Raw genomic sequence first — 18,119 nt, 5'->3', positions numbered from 1 at the left:
CACGTCAGTACTGCTGAATTAAAAAAAAAAAAATAGTGGTAGAAGGGGAGGGAACAATGCAGGTGGAGAGATGTCTGAGATCAATGAACTTTTATCCACAGCTTAGCACAGTGGTTTTCAGCCTTGGCTACATATCGGAATCACCTGAGGAGTTTTAAAACATGCTGGCACCTAGAACCCACACCCAGAGAGTCCCATGTGACTAGCCTTAGTATAGTCTGGACATGGGCGTTTTAATAGCTCCCCAGGAGTTTCTAATGTGCGTCTGAGGATGAGGGCCACTCATCTCACATAAGACTATTAATAAAGACACAGCACTTGGGGATCACCAAAGACTAGAAGATCGAGCTACATTCATTTTTAGTTAATCTCTTTCCCAGTTAGCAGGCTCATCTCACTTTTTAATTGCAGTCTCTGTTGGCCATCTTTCCTGCATATTCATTGTAGATCCAAAATAACTGTAAGAAGTCAGGAAAGCTCATAAACCTCAGAAAGAATATTGTGCATTGTCTCTGTGTTGTGTTGCACATTAGTCTCATCGTCCCAGTGAGTTTTAGGATCTCTCAGGTTCGTGCTGCCTTAGGAGAGCACACATTTAACCATATGGGAACAGGCTCAACACTGTCAGTCACCCTGGGAAGGTTGGATCCTGGGAAATTATTTCCTGGCTACAACTCCTAGGAGACCTTTATGTAAAGCAGAAAGGCAACTCATGACATTATAATCTCTGCCCCCTACCCTTGGATCCTCTGTCTAGAAATGGATATATCTGGGAAGCTGTTATCAAGATTTTTGAGCAACATGGTGCCGTGCTGAACCTCTATTAACTTCAATAGGGAAGCTGCCAGGTTCAAAAAACTCAGAGCCAGCAATCGAGACATACGATTTTATTAGCATCTTACACACAGGGAAGAGTCCAGCAGTGGTGGGCTGGGCAGGAAAACCACAACCACTTGCAAATAACAATGTAGTTTATATAACATTTTCACTTAAAACCTTCCCCCTAAACAACCTCCACCTGGAAACCTTCATTTAACCCAAAACTCGGGGCCTCAGTCCCTGGTATGGCCCGTGTTCCATGAGAAGGGCCAGGGGCTCAGATGGTTTTCACAGGTAAGAAACAAATCTCAGGGCTGGCCACTCCTGAGTTCCCTAGCTTGGAACAAACATTCATATGCATCTGCCATACAGGGTCATTGTAAGAGTATACTGAAATTATTGCTGTTGGATGTGTTTACCCTACCCATGGAATTAGAGATAACAAAACAGAAGGCTTTTAAAGTATATTTCATAAGGTAAAGTAAATGAAACTCTTTCCTAATCTGGAAAATGTGTCTTTCAGCAACTCAGAATATCCAAACTCCCAGACAGTGACATATCCCCACATTTGGGCCTTTTAGAATGAGATAAATGTATCTCTTTCTTGCCGGTTTTTACTTAACCACATTTTAGCTTGAAGGTTTGTTGGCACTGATTTATCATACCTTTTATTTAAATCTAAGTAACATGATAGCTGAATCAAAAAATTGCTTTTTCTTAGTTGACCTTTAAACTTCACAACTTTAATTTTGACTTGACATAGCTTTTATCCTTTTCCAATTTAAGTGGCAAAGATTCATGTATTTTATGTCATATTTTACATAACTTCTAAATGAGTTGGCACCCAAATATTTATGACAATATGCCTTATTAGACTAAACCTTTTCCGAGTTTAATCAACTGGAAAAAAAATTTTTGAGAAGCTCACAGTAAATGTCAGGGACAAATGTGAAAGTCTATGTCATTTTTGAGATAATGCTGCTGGCAATGATAATTTGCAGTAGCTGACTTACAATCACAAGAATTTTTTCCTTATTATAGGATAACCTCTTGAATGTCACCACCACAATTAATCAACTTCTGCCAGAGCTTCTACATAAGTAGCACTTTTGGTTTCAGCAAGGCTAATCCATGATGAGGCCTTTCTCAAAATCACCTGGCTCTGGGAGGACCTTCCACACACACACAGGCAGAAATACCCACATGAGTCCCTTTGGTTCATAACTTCTTGGCTCATTTCTGCAAGATTCACCCTTGCCCTTTCTTTTTCAAGAAGATTTTACCTGAAACAGTAGGGAGACGTATTTTTGTGTTAACATTGTTCTAGAGAACCTATGGTCACAGTACAGCATCAACGGGAAAGTCTATATGCCTCTCCTAAGTAGGACCTCTGAGATGAGCGGAAATACTTGGAAGGGTACAAATGTGGCTAACTGTTGTCAAATGTAGAAATGTCATGCTCCAGGTAGAAGGGTTCAGGAAAATCACCAAGGAAATTAGAGTTCCAAAGTGTATCAATTTACTTAATCACAAAATTTTACTCTCTTGTTGTCAGAATCAACAGACACGGTCTTAGACATCTTCTCAGCTGAGTCCATAGTACTATAATTTACTTATAGTGCCATCTCTACAAAGAGGAAGCCAGAGATCCTTTCTGCAGAGACTCTTTAGTAAAAAAGAAATGCCACCCTTTAGTAACCACTCTTTAGTAACATAGAAAATTTTCATAATTCTCATAATCAAGTCCCAAGAAACTAACTCCTAGCTCCTTGTTCCTTTGATTATCTTCTGTTTGATAGTTCACTCTATAAATGCAAAACCTGCCAGGCTGTAATGACTTGTTCTTAGTGAAATGATGAGTAAGCAGTATGAGAAACTAGAATGGTCACAGGCTTTGGGTAGACTGATAATAATGTTTTTATGCTGATAGCATGGTGGTTTGTCGGTGTGTGTATGCGTGTGTGTGTGTGCACACATACATGTATGGAATAATTATTTAACCTCTCCAAGACTCAATTTCTTCATTTAAAAAATATTAAATAATATTCTAAAACACATTTTACAGGGATATTGGGGGATGGAAAATGGCTAACGCCTAGAAGATACTAAGTAAATGCCACTGCTATTCATGATTATTGAAGGTAGTGGTAGCTGGTAATGTGGTCCAGGACAAATTTGGTTTTGGTGACTTCTCTGGTGCACAGCTTTGAAAACACTTAGGAGTTGTGGTTGACAGTTCTATCCAATGGTCATTGCCTATTCTTCTGCCTGATTTGTCTTCTAGTAATGATATGTGCACATTTAAACATTTAAACATTCTTTTAAAAAATATTCCTTTATTCTATTTAGTCTTTCCTCTTATTGGCTTAACTGTAAGTCCTCATCACTATTAACCACTGCTGGTATGCTTTACTAATAAGATGTGTACTATTTTTTTTTTTTTTTTTTAGACGGAGTCTCGCTCTGTCACCCAGGCTGGAGTGCAGTGGAGTGATCTTGGCTCACTGCAAGCTCCGCTTCCCGGGTTTACACCATTCTCCTGCCTCAGCCTTCCGAGTAGCTGGGACTACAGGTGCCCGCCACCTCGCCCGGCTAGTTTTTTGTATTTTTTAGTAGAGACGGGGTTTTACCGTGTTAGCCAGGACGGTCTGGATCTCCTGACCTCGTGATCCGCCCGTCTCGGCCTCCCAAAGTGCTGGGACTACAGGCGTGAGCCACCGCTCCCGGCCAGATGTGTACTATTATATGTGCATTTGTAACTTATTAAGACAGTAACTGAGAGAGTAAAACTCATAAGGACTTCTGTTTTACCACTTAGCGTATTTTGTGCCTACTGAGGAAAAAGGATAAAATGGGAACAAACACTTCTCTTAAACTCCAATTTGTCAAAATTTATGTTGACTTATGAAGCTCATTTAATAAGAAAATTGTGAACACCTCAAGGGCAGGAACTGCTTTTTCATTTATTGTTATTGGATTGAATTGAATCGTTTTAGCACACATGAAAGTGATTCAAGCTCATTTACCAAATGTCATTATTTTTGTACCATATTTATTAAATGTCCACCATGAATTAGACACTAAAACAACACAGAGAAATGAAATATAACTTCTAATCTTTGATTAAATATGTATTGAGTGGCTTCTTTGTACTAAGTCACTACAAAGCTGCTGGAGATACATGATAATTATGGCATAGACTCTGTTCCCAAGGAGTTCATAGTTTAATGAAACACCCAACCTCTCATATGTGGATCCACTAGGGAGCCAAACAAGACATTGTGCCGTCAAGTACTAAATACAGTAGTCAGGCAAAGACCATAAGTCAATAGGAACTGAGTGGAACAGAGGTTGACAAGGCTTCTGCTTGACAGGAAAGGCCTAATGGGGAAGGCTGGACTTCATTTGCCTTTGAAGCCTGAGAAAGATTTGCATAGACGGAGAGTGGTTAAGAGGGCATAACAGGTGGAGAAAAGGTAAGAAAAGGCCTCAGGAGGTGGAATTCAAGATGGCGAGTTGAGAAAATGGTAAGGAACCAAACTGGCTGAGAGAATGCTGGTAAGCAGAAGGAAACAAAATCAGAAAGATGGGGTGAAGTTTAATTACAGTGACCCTGGAGTCAGGCAAATGGAGACAAATCTAGTGATACCCTCAGGGTCTTTGAGGAGGAAGGTGACATGATAGTTTCTGAGCAGTTCCAGTGTGACTCTTGTGAACTCAGTGTGGTTCACATGTTCTTATCAGTTTCCTCGTCAGCTTTACTCTGCCTGTGTATTTGGTTGCTGCTCTGCTTCCATGTTAAAGTCAGAATATGCTTTCTCATTTAGGGGAAGCACTGGCTCATCAGATCTCAATGACCAGGAAGCTGGTTCTAGGACCCCAAAGAGCAGTAGGAGCAGTGGTGTCACCCCAGTCACTCAGAGGTCTCCAGCCCCAAGCACACGAAGTGTGACCTCAGTCATCAGTAGAGTAAGTATACAAACCTGATGAACACTGTATTAGTTCGTTCTCGTACTGCTATAAAGAACTGCCAGAGATCGGGTAATTTATAAACAGAAGAGGTTTAATGGACTCACAGTTCCGCATGGCTGCAGAGGCCTCAGGAAACTTACAATCATGGCAGAAGGAGTCTGTCAAACACTTGTAAAACTATCAAATCTCGTGAGAACTCACTATCACCAGAATAGCACAGGGGAAGGCTCCCTGATGACTCAATCATCCACCACCAGGTCCCTCCCTCGATACATGGAGATTGTGGGGATTACAGTTCGAGATGACATTTGGGTAGGGACACAGAGCCAAACCATATCAGACACGGAGTCTCTGAAATTCAACCTCACCACTGCATCGTGGCTAGGTTTCAACTCTCTATATATCAGAGCATGTTCTTTATGCTCTTTAAAGGTAGAAGCTTCATCAGGACTGAACCTCCTGCATCTTAGCTCTTGGAAGGAAACCCAAAGTGAAAAAGGGAAGGGAAAGACCAGATTCAAAGGTAGTACTTGTATGATGGAGGTTTAAATTGCTATATGGTTTAAATAAATATAGAACATTTTAGAAGGCTCCAATTTTGATCCTCTCTGTTACTCTTTAGAGAAAATATTCATAGGTTGAGTGCACAAATTTTTCCAAACTGTTTTAAATCTGGAAAAGTAGAACTGTTATCTAGTTTTTAAAGTAGAAATTTTTATAGTTTTCTTTTCTATACATCTGTTAAAATAGGGGGTCAACATATAATGAAGGCTTAAATTGTATTTTTTTTATATATATATATGTGATCAATTATATTTTCTATTGGTTTTCTCTTTTAAAAGAATATGAAAAAACTATTTTGGGAAAAATGTTCTCTTTTATTAAATATTCCATTGGAAGTTGTATTTGGAATGAATTAGCATATACTAGATTTTTTTATTTAGCAGGAAGCTCCATCCATTGCTGGCATCTATATTTGATAAATCTTTATGTGAGCAGTGAGTTCATACAATACAAACAATTTTTGACTCAACCAACATTTAATGAGAACCTACTATATAACAGACTCTAGTCAAGCAAAGACTTGAAGGAAGTGAAAGAATTAGCAATGTAGTTTTCTGGGGCACGGTGTTCCACCAGGCAGAGACAGCACTGATATTTAGCAGGTACATGCAGGGAAGGCTGCTCCACTTCCTTGTAGCTGGCCTCCATCTTGATTGGTCAGTGCCCTTGCTCAGCCAGTTTCTAAAATATTTTTAATGCCTCTAGAAGAACAGCCAGTGTGGAGCCCCTGAGGTGGGAGCACACCTGGTATGTTCAAGGAAGAGGAAGGAGGCCAATGCAGCTGTGGTGAGTGAATGAGGCAAAGTGAACTAGGAAATGAATCCAAAGAGGTCATAGGGCTGGAGAGAGCCTTGAAGAGTGATGTGTGCAGTCAGCATTCACACTGATTAAGATGGGGGAAACTGGAGGTTTTACAGCAGAAGAGTAACATAATCTGCCTTCTCTTCAAGCAGGATTTGGGGGTTGTGCTGAGAACCAGCTGTAGAGAACAAGAGTGAAAGCCAGAAAAGCAATCAGTAAGCCATCGTCATACCCCATGTGAGAGACTGGGTTTTGAAACAGAGAGATAGTGGAGGTGGCGAGTAGTCAAATTCTGTTAAGGCATTCAGACAGACTGAACAACAATAATAGATTTATTTAAACATTTATAGTCTAACTCGTAGTTGCTAAGATAAAAGGCATATTTAAAATTTCATAAATATTTATGCTAAGGTCAGCAAGCCATTTCTGTTCAATAGCTAGAAAGGTGCATGGATAGTTGACGAATACACTCAACTCTTGGAATCTAAAGAGGAATGATATTCAAACTACTTAGTGACCAGTCTGGCAGGGACGTTGAGAAATCACAACAGACACTGGCACAAGGCTGGGGCAGTATCCTGGGGACCCTTCCATGTCATGCACTAGATCTGAATTATGGGGAGACCTGGGCTCATGGATGAGGGTGAGCACAGGGAAGTGGGGGGTGGACTGGGAGTAGTGCTGTTTATCAACTGGCACAGAAATATTTTTAAAAATTTTACATCTAGTACAGTTGTCCCAGTGGGTGGCAGCTGACAATCAGTCCAATGACCAATAAGTTAATCAAGTTTATTCTCACAACAAAGTTTATCTTCCTACATACAATTTGAGATTATTAGGGGGGAAATCACCCTTTTCATGTGCTAATACCCTCAAAACTAACAGCCCCTACTTGTGTATTTCTTTAACAGCGCCCAGATTTCCCCAACAGAAATTCCCTGCCATTTAGTAGACTATATGTACATATATGTAGGCAGTGCCTATGTTGAGCTCATTCTTGCAATCTACGTGGTCTAAGTTGGTCTTTTCTAAGAGAAAAAAAGAGAAACAAAGAGAAGAACTTTCTATTGAATAAAAACAAGACAGCACAGTAGTTTATGAAGTACATTTGCTCTTTCATTATACAGGGAAGTATATAGCCTTAGATGGGAAGTATATAGCATTAGATGATGAACAAGGTAACAACTTCTCAATTTCTCCCATTTCTTAGCATCTCTTTGTTTCAATGTTCTTTTCTGCTTTAGCATGAAAGAAAATATATTAGTCAGGGATCTCCACAGGGATAGAACCGATAAGATATATGCAGATATATATAAGGGAGTTTATTAGGGAGAATTTGTTCACACAATTACAAGACAACGTCCCACGATAGGCTGTCTGCAAGTTGTGGAAAGAGAGAAGACAGTAGGATGGCTCAATCCAAGTCCAAATGCCTCAAAACCAGGGAGGCTGACAATGTAACCCTAGTCTGAAGCTGAAAGCCCAAGAGCCCCTGGGAGGCTGCTGGTGTAAGTCCCAGAGTCTAAAGGCTGAAGAACCTGGAGTCTGATGTCCAAGGACAGGAGGAGAGGAAGCCAAGTGTCTGGTGCAGCTTGGGAAGAGAAAGAGTGAGCAGACTTAGCAAACAAGCTGCTTATCCCTGTTATTTCATGTGCTTTGTTCTAGCCACACTGGCAGCTGATTGGGTGGTGCCCACTCCACACTGGGAATAGGTCTTCCTCTCTCAGTCCACTGACTCCAATGTCAGTCTCCTCTGGCAACACCCTCACAGACGCACCCAGAATAATACTTTATCAGCCATCTAGGCATCCCTCAATCCAATCAAGTAGATACCTAATATTAACCATCACAGAAAACTTTTAGAGCATGAAAGTCTCTAACCTGTCCTCTACTATGATGTAACCTATTAATTTTAGACTTGATTTCCTGAACCTCTGGGGTATGTATTGCTTGTTAATGACACTGTAATATTAATTAGCCTATTATTGCACAATACTAATGATACTCACAGATCACCTGTGGGAAAACTTGCCATTAACATAATTGCCTCCAAGGAACTTGGTCTTGCTTCATTAGAGGACTCCATGTGTGAACAACTTTTTGAAGAGGTTGAAAATTGACCTAAACTAATTTATCAAATTGACCTCTGTCACACTCTTGATAAACTTTGCTTGTCTATGGCAATTAGAGGAAGTTAGAAGCTATATACCTCCTGCTACAGGTATTATATGTTGGAGAATAATAAGATACTAAAAACAGTCTAAATTGAAACTGAATCAATTAGCATGTTAAGCAAGTGAAAGCCACATTTCACTGTAGTGAGTTCATCAAAGTGTTCCTGAATGTCTAAGATATGGGAAACAGGGAGGAAATTCTTCCTCTAGGGTTTCAAAAGGCACTTTTTGATTGTTTATAGAAGGGAGAAGTGAAAAATCTGTTTTAGATTTGATCATTATCATACCATGATGTAATTTGAATGGGCACTTAACCTCAGCCCAGTTCTGGAAAGGTCCAAACTTTGTTGTAGTTGTTGTTTTAACACTCAAGCAAGCTTCAGATGAGGCAGCAGTCAAGCCCTGCCTTGGTCTATGGCAGGGCAAAGGTCACAGACAAAGTTGGGTCTATGGTCATGGGCAAAGTTGGGACAGAATTTTCTTTAACATGTGTTACAATAAAAGCAAGTCCCAGACTGAATTCTGCCACATGTACAAGCATTTGTTAACAAGCAGACACCACACAAAAGAATACTATTGCTGTGAACTTGGGAAGTTTTCTCTCTTTACCTTTTTATGAACATTGATAAGTACCAGGCATGAAAGTCATTCCAAAATAGATGTAACCATCCATATTCTGACCAGCCAGCCTTCTAGATGGAAAAGGTACATGGTGTTCTGTTAAATGGGAGTGGAAGAGGTAAGGGATGGTTGAAGAGAGGGTATGTTGAAAGAGGGAACAAAATAGGACCAAACAGAGTTTTAAGCCTGAATCTTGCCAGATTATTATACATAGTTCATATAAGATTGAGGGTACCTGTATAATCTTTCTTATTAATCATATGTTAGAACACTCATTAATTTGGGGAATGAGAAATTGTCCAGATACCTTTTGCACTAATTAACAAACCTCTTGGAATAGATTTTGGATAGCAATTATTGATGGTAAATTTTGGAGTTACATGGACTCCTGGTGAGGGTCCTTCAAATGTCAATTAGGTCCTCCTAAATAGTAATACCTATAAAGGTGTTTATACTGGAGTATATTTTATATAGATGAATTTTGTAGTAAATTACAGTCAGTATAATTTGTTTTTCTCATTTTTACTTTGTGGGAAGGAGTATGGTTTTGAAAATTCCACAGATTTGGCTGCTCTTGAAGGTACCTCTCAGGAGTTCACAAAGGGTCACCGCAGAAACACTTCTGGCACACCTTCCATAGCAGTGTCTGGAACCTCTCTCTCCTCAGGTGGGTATTTACAACGTGCCTACTCTGTTGTTTAAAATGACTAAAACTAATGGAATTGACTGATATCTATGGTATTAAATGGATGTCTCATACTTTAAAAAGTAAGCATCCCTTCTTTGACCTATGGTGGTAGGCCACTCCATAAGAACTGCTTGAAGATAGACCCAGGTAATGCTTTGGGCACCTTACGTTTGTGAAAATTCCACTTATTTAGTATATACTCTTGCCAGGCATCATCACCGAGTTTCAGCGCTACATCAGAATATCAATATTTGAATGTAGGGAATATAAACGGTTCCAAGATACATTTGATATGACAGATAAGAACACTAGCTCAGAGTTCAAGGAAATGGTAGTTCAATTGACATAGTGGTCAGAAGTTTCCTACATAAAGACAAAAGAAAATCATTCTGTGGTTTAAATAAGAAGTTATTTGCAAGCAGCACTAAGATATTAATAATTACCCCTTTCATTTGCATAGTACACTCAAATATGTCATTTTACTTCATTATCACGACTGTCCTCTGAAGCAGCTATTATTCATTTTGAAATGTTAATACCTATGACTAAGAAAATTCTTCAGAGAAATTTGTCATAATTATGAATCTTATGTCCCATGCATGGAATAAAAATCATGATGAAATCTTCAACATTAAAAAGTTACGTGTTCCTAATGATGACATATGCATAAAGCCTAAGGCAGGATTCTGTATGCTGAATTGAGGAGTCTGTTCTAGCCAGCCAGCTCCCAAAGGGTTTTCTAAATGTGTGTGGTTATTGCTACATTTTGCTCAGGAGTAAAAAAGCTGTTTACCTGTTAATTAAATTTTTAAACTAGTTTAGAAACCAACATCATAGGGTCTACTTCTATTACTACTTCGACTCAACAACTCCTGTTAATTGAGTACATACTCTGTGTCAGGCCTATGCTAAGCACTTCTGCATTATTTTTTTCATCAATTCAAACTTAAGTACTTGATTACTCTCTCCAATCTTTCTCATTTAAAAGTAACTATATCAATCTCAGTAGTGCTTTGGTATAGAACTATTTTGTGGAAATAAGCTGCGCTGACTTGGTAAGCTGTCTACAGCATTACTAAGAGGTGTATTGCTCTGTAACTTATATTTTCAAAACTGAAAACAAGATGTTCTTCTGATGAAAGAATGTTTTGGTCCCTTAAGAAATAGAACTTCCTCTCGTTGCATCTATAGCGTCTCCTCTTTGTGTGAAAGGAACTTGCTATATCACTTCAAAGTGGCAGTTTAGAATCAGTTGCATTGAATTTTATGTCAAATCTGAAAACACAGTGAATTCTCTAAATATTGCAAGCAAGAATTGTTAAGGTTTTATTTTTTTCTAAATTTAAGGGCCCAGTCTAAGAGAGTTTTTTAAAGTCTAGGAGCAAAGCAATTGCCTTAAACAGCTTAAAACATAGCATTTTACAGTAAAACATCTAACCTCCTGTGATAGAAGGAAACATGAACACATAAGTGTAATTTGGTCCAAGGCAATTACCAAAATATTATTAAAAATGGAAGTATGTTGTCATAAACAGCATGAAGTTACTGACTCCGACTGTTGCTTTCATGGCACATTTATGATCTGTGCCTAAAAAGAACTGAAATAAAGGTGAAACACTCACAATAAAAAATGAAATCTTCTCACAAAATATGATGACTCACGTCTTTCTTTTTCCTTTCCACCTTCCAGATCGGAGTCGATCTGAGTTAGATTTGAGTGAGTCATTTACAGAAGACTTAGAGGATACAGTAAGCATAAGAAGCAAGTCTGTCCCTGGGACTTTAGACAAGGTAAGTTGGATGAAACTATAATGATGAGGAGGAAATAAGGGCATAATCTTGCTGCAAGTGGTTACACTTTTAGGTGATGATGAGTTGAGAGTAAAGAGAGGATATACAATCATCTCTTCTTGTTAGTCTTCACAGTCAACGCATAAACACAGAAAGAATAACTTAGAAAACGTAATGGTTAATCATGTTAATGAGTGAAGGTTATGTCTAAGAAAACACATGTTGGGGATTTCGGTTTCCGGCTAAAGGCTTATCACTTAATCTAAACCTGGGAAATAAGGGATCCTAGCATTTTCCTAAGCCAAATATTATTAGGCATATCTGATTACATATTTATATGAACATTGCTATATCTCAAGTTACCACTAATAAATTCACTTCTAAACTGAGACAAAATTATGTGAAAATTAATGCTTCAGTGAACTCATTTCTAGAATGAGAAGGTTAAATTAGATTATTGTAAAGGTTATTTCCCAGTCTAATATTCTGATATTCAGATTTCTGTAATTGCTATAATAAAATTTGGACTCCTTGGAAGAAATAGAACACAAATGTAAAATGGTATTGATAGTTTTTCCAAAGCAAAATAGGAAACTTAGAGTTATAAAATGAAATAACATTTTCTATAGTACAAAAAACTGGGAAAATACTTTAAAATCTACCTCCAAAAGAGAGGTAGGCAGTGAGATCAAATTATTTCAAAGCTTACTCATGTTCAACCTTTAAAGAATTACTAATTCCAACATTATTAAACTATTAAACTATTCCTGATCTTAGAAGACCATTAAAATCTTTACATTCATTGTATGCAGCCAGTATAATCTTGACACTGAGACTTGATTTTTAAAATAGTTTAAAAAATAAAACTACAAGTCAAACTAGTTTATGAATATATATGCAAAACTTTAAATATAATATCAGTTACAATCTAGCAGTGAATAAAAATAGCAATAAGTAAGTTTTATGCTAAGTATGGGTGGAAGAATCAATCTATATAAGAATATTTGTCAGCATAATTTACATCAATATACTAAAGAAGAAAATGACATGATTCTGTATGTAGAAGATATTAAAGGATCTACAAAAATATGACTAGAACTGATAAGTTCAGCAAGGTTGCAGGAGATAAGATCAATACACAAAAATCAACTGTATTTATATATACTAACAATAATCAATTGGAAAATGAAATTAAGAATATAAGTCCATTCATAATAGCATGAAAAATAATTTTCAAAAGTAAGGAATAAATTCATTTTTAAAAGTTAAGACATGTGCATTGAAATTAACAAAAATATTTCTGAATTAAAGGAGACCTAAATTAATAGAAATATATTCTGTGTTAATGGATTAGAAGATTCAATATTTTTAAGATGGAAATTCTCTCCAAATAAATGTATAGACAATGCAAACCCATCAAAATACAAGCAGGATAATTTCGTAGAAATAGAAAATATGATTCTACCATTTATATGAAAATATATGGGACCCAGAATAACAAAATCAATTTTAAAGAGCAAAGTTGGAAGATTTATACTACTAGATTTAAAAACTTACCCTACAGTTATAGTTATCAGTACAACACAGTATTGACATAAGCATTGGCAATCAATGCAATGGAATTGAGATTTCAGGAAAATAAAAAAACTTTATGGCCAATTGATTTTTGGTACTTGAGTGGGGGAAAGAATAACCTTTTCAACAAATCATACTGGGACAACTGGATATCCAAATACCACAAAACATAAAAGAACTTTGACTCTTAACATATACCATACAGAAACCAAGTAACGCAAAATGGATTATAAACCTAAATGTAAGAAGTGAAACCATAAAATTCTAAAAGAAAACCTAGGAGAAAATCTCCATGACTTTGAGTTAGGCAAATAATTCTTAGATATGGCACCAAAAGCATGACGCATGTGTTCAAGAAAAAAAATACCGATAAATTGAATTTCATCAAAATAAAAATGTTTACACTTCAAAAGACAACATTACAGACATGAAAAGTCAAGCCACAGACTGGAAAAATATTTTCAAATTATATATTTGTTAAAGGACTTGTATCTAGAACATATTTCTTAAAACCCTTACATTCAATATCAAAAAGACAAATAATCATATTAGATAATGGGGAAAAGATTTGGATAGACATTTAATCAAAGAAGATTTTCAAATGCCTAATAGCCACCTTAAAATATGTTCAGCATCATTAGTTATCAGAGAAACAAAAATTAAAATCACAATGAGACACCACTTCACATCCCCTTGAATGAATGTGATTAAAAAGACATAATAATAAGTGTCAATGAGGATGCAGAGAAATTGGAACCCCCCTACATTGCTAGTGGTAATGCAAAATGCTACCTACAGCCATTCCGTAAAAGAGTTTCACAATTTCTTTAAAAATTAAACATAAATTTACTACATGACATAGCAATTCTGATCCTAGGTATCTACCCAAGAGAAATGAAAACGTATGTCCACATAAAGACTTACACACGAGTGGTTATAGCAGCATTATTCGTAATAAACAAAAAGTGAAAATAATACTCTGGTGAATAGATGGAATACAATAATATATTATTCAGAAGTAAAAAGAAATGAAGTACTGACACATACTACAACATGGATGAACCTTGAAAATATTATGCTAAGTGAAAGAAACCAGGTGAAACTATATATCATATAATTATATTTATATGAAATGTCAATGAAAGGAAAATTGATAGCGAGATTAAAGCAGTGTAATGGTTGCCAGGGACTGAAGAAGTAGGGACTGACTGCAAACAGGCATGGGGTAACTTATTGGATTGATGATATACTAAAACTGGATTATGTTGATGTTTGCTCAACTCTAAATTTGCTAAAAATCACTGAATTGCATACATACAATAGGTAAATTTTATGGTATGCAAGTCATACCTCAATAAAGTTGTGGGAGAAAAAATAAGCAGCAAGGAAAATAGCTGGAAAAGTGATCATTGTTAAAACTGGGTAATCAGTTATAAGGGTTCATTATGCTATTCTTTCTATTTTGTGAATGTTTGAATTTTTTAATATCCACTTTTAAAAAGAAAGTAAAGAAATACGAAGACTGGTACTTTATGTGATGATCACTGGGTAATTGTACACCGAGAAAGAGCAAAACATAAAAATATAGAAAAGGGACAATTTGAAAAAATAATAGGGATACATTTTTTCAGAATTAAAGAGCTTATTAGTTTTGCCAGCTTTTTGCTGAAGTTTTTAGGGTGTTCTATATATAAAATCATGTCATCTGCAAACAGACAATTTTATTTCTTCCTTTCCAATTTAGATGCCTTTTATTTCTTTTCCCTGTTTGATTGCTCTGGCTAGGACATCCAGCACTATATGGAGTAGAGTTGGTAAGAGTGGGCATACTGTATTTTTTCTGATCTTAGAGGAAATGTTTTTAGCTTTTCAATGTTGGGTATAATGCTAGCTAAGAGCTTGCCCTGTATGATTTTATGTTGAGGTAAATTTTTTCTTTATCTAATTTGTTGAGTTTTTAGTACGAAGAGATGTTGATTTTGTCAAGTGCCTTTTCTGCATCTATTGAGATGATCATATGGGTTTTATCCTTTATTCTGTTAATGCAGTTTATCACAACTATTGATTTGTTTATGTTAAACCATCATTGCATTCCAAGGATAAATCCCACTTAGTCAGGTTGAATGAGCTTTTTCATGTGCTGCTGAATTCAGTTTGCTAACATTTTGATGAGGATTTTTGCATCTATGGTTAATCAGGGATATTGGCCTGCAATTGTCCCTTTTTTTTTTTTTTTTTTTTTTTTTTTTTTGTAGTATCCTTGTCTGACTTTGCTATCAGGGTAGTGCTGGTTTCATAAAATTAGTTTGGAAGTGTTCCCTCGTCTTCAATTTTTGGAAGAATTTGACAGGAATTGGCATTAATTCTTCCTCAAATGTTCAGAAGAATTCATCCATGAAGCCAGCCCTTTCTTACAAGATGCTATTCTACAAGATATTCCAACTCATCTTGTGGGATCATCAGTGAGAAAAAGGCAACTACAATAAGTTCTCATTTAACGTCATCAACAGATTCTTGGAAACTGCCACTTTCAGCAAAATGATGTATAACAAAACCTTTTTATCCCTCATCAGTGTTTTAATAAAATGACATTATTTGAGGACCTGCTGCACATCCTTTCACTTAAAGTTGCAGTTTTCAAGAACCTATGGATGCCGTTAAGTGACAACTTACCATAAACCAATATAAAAATAAGCAATTTTTGAACAAGTATTTCACAAAACAGGAAATCCAGTTGGCCAACTATCACAAAATAGTATTCAACTTAGTAAAAGAGAAATGGAAATTAAAATCATGAAGACCGTAAACATCTACTGGATTGGCAAAAATGAAAAAAAATCTAACAATACCGTCTGTTTGCAGGCAAGGATGTGGAGCAACAGGAACTCTCATACACTACTGATTAGACTGTAAATTGGTATAACTACTTCTGAAAATTTGACATTATCTTTAAAATGATGTAGATAAGCATGTGGAGATATGCTCACCCCATGACTTGACAATTCCTCTCACTGGTATATATTCAAGTGTGTGAATATATATACTGTGTTGTGTGTATATGCGCCAGGATACATATTCACAGAATATACATGTAAGTGTTGGTCACAATAGAAAAAAATCTGAAAATAACCCAAATATTCAGCAACAAGAGAATGGATAAAGTTTTGGATATCATACAATGGAATATTAAATGATAGTAAAGATGAATGGGCTGCAAAAATATGCCACAATTTTGATGAATTTTAAGGCAATATTAAGCAAGAAAAGCAAAATGCAAAGGAATGTGTAGCATTTAATTGCATTTACATGAAGTTCAAAAACAGGCAAAACAAAACCTTTTTGTTTCAGAGTGCATGCTTATGCATTTAAACTATAAATAAAAGCAAGGATGTGGTTAACCGTAAGAGTTAAAATACTAATTATTCCCTGGGGGAGAAGGGGCTTGTGATATGGACAGGATACACAGGGAGCTTCTGCTTGATCAGTTGATGTTGTTATTATACTATACATCTACATTTTATGTACTTTTTAATATGCTGCATCTTATAATAAACACTTTTTTAAAGCAAGCCCAGAAGTGTACATCATAATCCTGATTTGTAAAACAATAGTTTAAAAAATTCCCATGAATGTATACTTAGATTTGTGTGTGTATGTTTTTATATGATTTTTCACATAAACAAGGAGAAAGATATGGAATATAATCTGTGCAGCAGGATGCCAAATATTAATTTCACCTGGTGTGAAAGGAGGGGAAGGAGAGGAGAAGCAAAAAAGAAAAGTGCCCATAATAAAAAGCAGTATGCATGATATAATCTATCTATGTGTATATGTGTATGTGCGTATATATATGTGATCATATAATCAAAAATATTGGAATTGATGATTAATATGTTAATGAGAGACTTAAGTTTTTAATTTCCATTTATTTATATTGCTTAAAATGTTTTTACTAGGAAAATATATTGCTTAAATAAATAGGCAAAAAAAAAAGCCACTTTATCATGAAGGAGAAAAAGAAACGGGAAAGGAAAAGTAGAATCTGGGATTTGAGATGAGAATCCAGTATCTAGTTCACCTAGTGGAGAGATTTTTGAGATATACTTTACCACCTTGGCAGTGTGTGTGTGTGTGTGTGTGTGTGTGTGTGTGTGTGTGTGTGTGCGCGCGCGCGCACATGCACACAATTTTTTTTTTTTTAAATTTTAAAGTAACGTAAGTACATTGCCCAACATGAATCACCTTAGAGGTAGGAATTGAACCCAGGTCTGTATGATTCCAAATTTCATGTTCTTTCCATAAAGTAAGCACCATTAGAAAGGAGACCCCACTCTCCACCCACTATCCCTGCCCGCTTCTCCGATGGTATAATTCAGATTGACTGGAGAGAAAAAGAGGAAAACCTAGGAACGGAGTGATTTCTAGATATTTTTATCTGATTCTCAAAGATTTATGAAAGAAAGTGGTTTTTCAAGTGAAAAGACATTCTAGAAAAACAAATAGACCAACCCACTGATTTTTCCCCTTCTTTTTTAGGACTCCTTGGAAGAGACTGAAGAAAGCATTGATGCCTTAGTGTCCTCGCAGTTATCTACAAACACCCACAGTCTGGCAAGTGGCCTATCAACTGTAAGCAGTTCACTAGGACATGCGGAAAGTTTCTTTTCTCTCTTTTTGATTTTCTGTGCATTTCCAAAGGAGATATAAATGTTCTTAGAACAATATGTGATAACGAGTTAAAAGTCATTATAAGATCCTGCTTGCCCTTTGCCCACAGAGTACCTTTCAGTCTAATTTGGTCTGAGTTTTTTCTCAGGCTCCTGATTTCTTCCTTCTTCCACAGTCCTCACCCAAGTTTTAAAAATCTCCTCACTCCCTAGTTCAGGCTCAGTCAGCTCAAGCCTATAAATTATTTTTCAATTATCTGCTGACACATTTCCCTGACACCATTCTCTAAACTCCCCAACTGTCCTCCAGACTGCTGCCAGTCATTTTCCTAAAACACGTGCCCAATCAGGTCTGTCCGCTACTCAAAACCCGTCAATAGCTTCCCACTGCCCACAAAATAAAGTCCTTTCTTATATTAGTGTTCAAGGCCTTTTCTGAGAGGAAGG

The 18,119-nt window shown here is 36.5% G+C and overlaps 1 protein-coding gene across 8 annotated transcripts in view; it reads left to right on the top strand.

Annotated features, from left to right (window-relative positions):
* Nucleotides 1-18,119, top strand: part of LOC105463245 (synaptotagmin like 5) — a 243,625-nt gene that overhangs the window by 199,470 nt on the left and 26,036 nt on the right. For all 8 annotated transcript variants that reach the window (XM_071089131.1, XM_071089130.1, XM_071089128.1 and 5 more), the window contains 4 exons: nucleotides 4,647-4,788; nucleotides 9,489-9,618; nucleotides 11,330-11,430; nucleotides 17,542-17,634. In XM_071089131.1, the coding sequence (XP_070945232.1) occupies nucleotides 4,647-4,788; nucleotides 9,489-9,618; nucleotides 11,330-11,430; nucleotides 17,542-17,634 (466 nt within the window). The remainder of the gene's footprint in view (nucleotides 1-4,646; nucleotides 4,789-9,488; nucleotides 9,619-11,329; nucleotides 11,431-17,541; nucleotides 17,635-18,119) is intronic.

This window comes from Macaca nemestrina, chromosome X (genome assembly GCF_043159975.1).
Source record: "Macaca nemestrina isolate mMacNem1 chromosome X, mMacNem.hap1, whole genome shotgun sequence".
Lineage (NCBI taxonomy): Eukaryota > Metazoa > Chordata > Mammalia > Primates > Cercopithecidae > Macaca > Macaca nemestrina.
This window is presented reverse-complemented; position numbering and strand designations above follow the sequence as displayed.